Here is a 1,363-nt window from a genome sequence, read left to right as displayed (position 1 = left end):
TTAATGTTCTTATTATTATTGAGAATAATTATTAAAGGTATTATTATTATTATAAGAATTATGTGCCTTGATCTTTTCCTCCAATAATGTTATTGTAGGAAAAGGAAGATTGATTTCAAATTCAAAGGGAGATTGGTATTCAAAAGGAGTTTTCCATTTCAAATAGATGCAACATTGAAAGAAAGAGAGAGAGAAGATAGAGGAGATGGTTTAGTTAACCTTTAGTGATCTTGGATGTATTGATTAAAAGGGAGTAGATTGTATTGATGATGGATTCTCCAATAATCAATAAAATTATAGAAGTCAAGAGCATTGTAATTCTATTCCTCGAAACTATATGCGCCTACCTATGTATATCAAGAGGAAGTGACTACTTCCAAATGACTATCACTTGTATTTGCAAAAGTCATTGAAAGGTGATGATCTTCAATTTAAGTTAATCTATTATGATGGATATCTTACAATTTCTATGCAGATCATGATAGATTATACTTTGCATGGTGGATGTTTATATGGTACACATTATGCAAATGTGAGTGAACATACCTTATAAATGCTTTGAGTACATGGGAAATGGTATGCAAATTGATGTTCAGAAGGCCATTACATAGAGTACTTGTTGAATGTCAAATAAGTTGACTTTATGGGGTAATTTCTCATAGTACTTGGTGAATATCTTCCAACATGACATTCAGGAGGCCATTACTCAAAAGCACCCAGTGAATGTCAAATGAGTTGACATTAGCGAATGGCAAAAGAGTTGGCTTTCTAATAGGGTAAGTGGACCAAGTTGTGGTGCCAAAAACATGACACCTATTTTTTTTTAGTTTTACAAAATGCATACGTGCTATAGCATGTACGTACTTTCTAAAACAAAACAAAATTAAAAATGGGCTGCAAACCCACTGCCCATTTCATTTTCACTCCATTTTACAATGATTTCATAGCCATAGCACATACACGAGTTGAAGGAATTGAAGATTTTTACCATCTGCCTCCTCAAAATGCCTCCTCATCACCGAAGTTCAAGATCAAGATCACACCATATGGTTTCTACCCTTATTTTTGCATTGTTTTATATGCTTTTGCATTGTTTTGTAGTTTTTTTCAATTTTTCTTTAAATATGTTTATTTATTTAGATTAAAATTGGTTTCATATTAGGAAATGTGAATAATGAACCAAAAAATACCCAACAAGATCAAAACCAAAACCCTCAACAAGATCCAAAGAAAAACCCTCCACAAGATGAGAATCAAAATCCTCCATAACAAGAACAAGAAATTTTGCAACCTGCACTGATTGGAAGACCTCCTCCTAGCACATAAGAAAACATAATAAATGAAATAGAAAGAGGGAAAAATG

General features: G+C 32.4%; 1 protein-coding gene across 1 annotated transcript in view; it reads right to left on the bottom strand.

Moving 5' to 3' along the window:
- The window catches only part of LOC149527978 (putative phosphatase PSR2), a 5,160-nt gene extending 4,144 nt beyond the window's left edge, over positions 1 to 1,016 (bottom strand). Inside the window, exon 1 of the mRNA XM_089807962.1 lies at positions 989 to 1,016. Within this exon, the coding sequence (XP_089664088.1) occupies positions 989 to 1,016 (28 nt within the window). The remainder of the gene's footprint in view (positions 1 to 988) is intronic.
- Between the last annotated feature and the right edge of the window lie 347 nt (positions 1,017 to 1,363).

The sequence above is a fragment of the Cupressus sempervirens genome, chromosome 11, assembly GCF_028749045.1.
Source record: "Cupressus sempervirens isolate cs-2001-9-10 chromosome 11, ASM2874904v1, whole genome shotgun sequence".
Classification (NCBI taxonomy): domain Eukaryota; kingdom Viridiplantae; phylum Streptophyta; class Pinopsida; order Cupressales; family Cupressaceae; genus Cupressus; species Cupressus sempervirens.
Note: the sequence above shows the minus strand (reverse complement) of the source record. Positions and strands in the feature narration are given on the sequence as shown.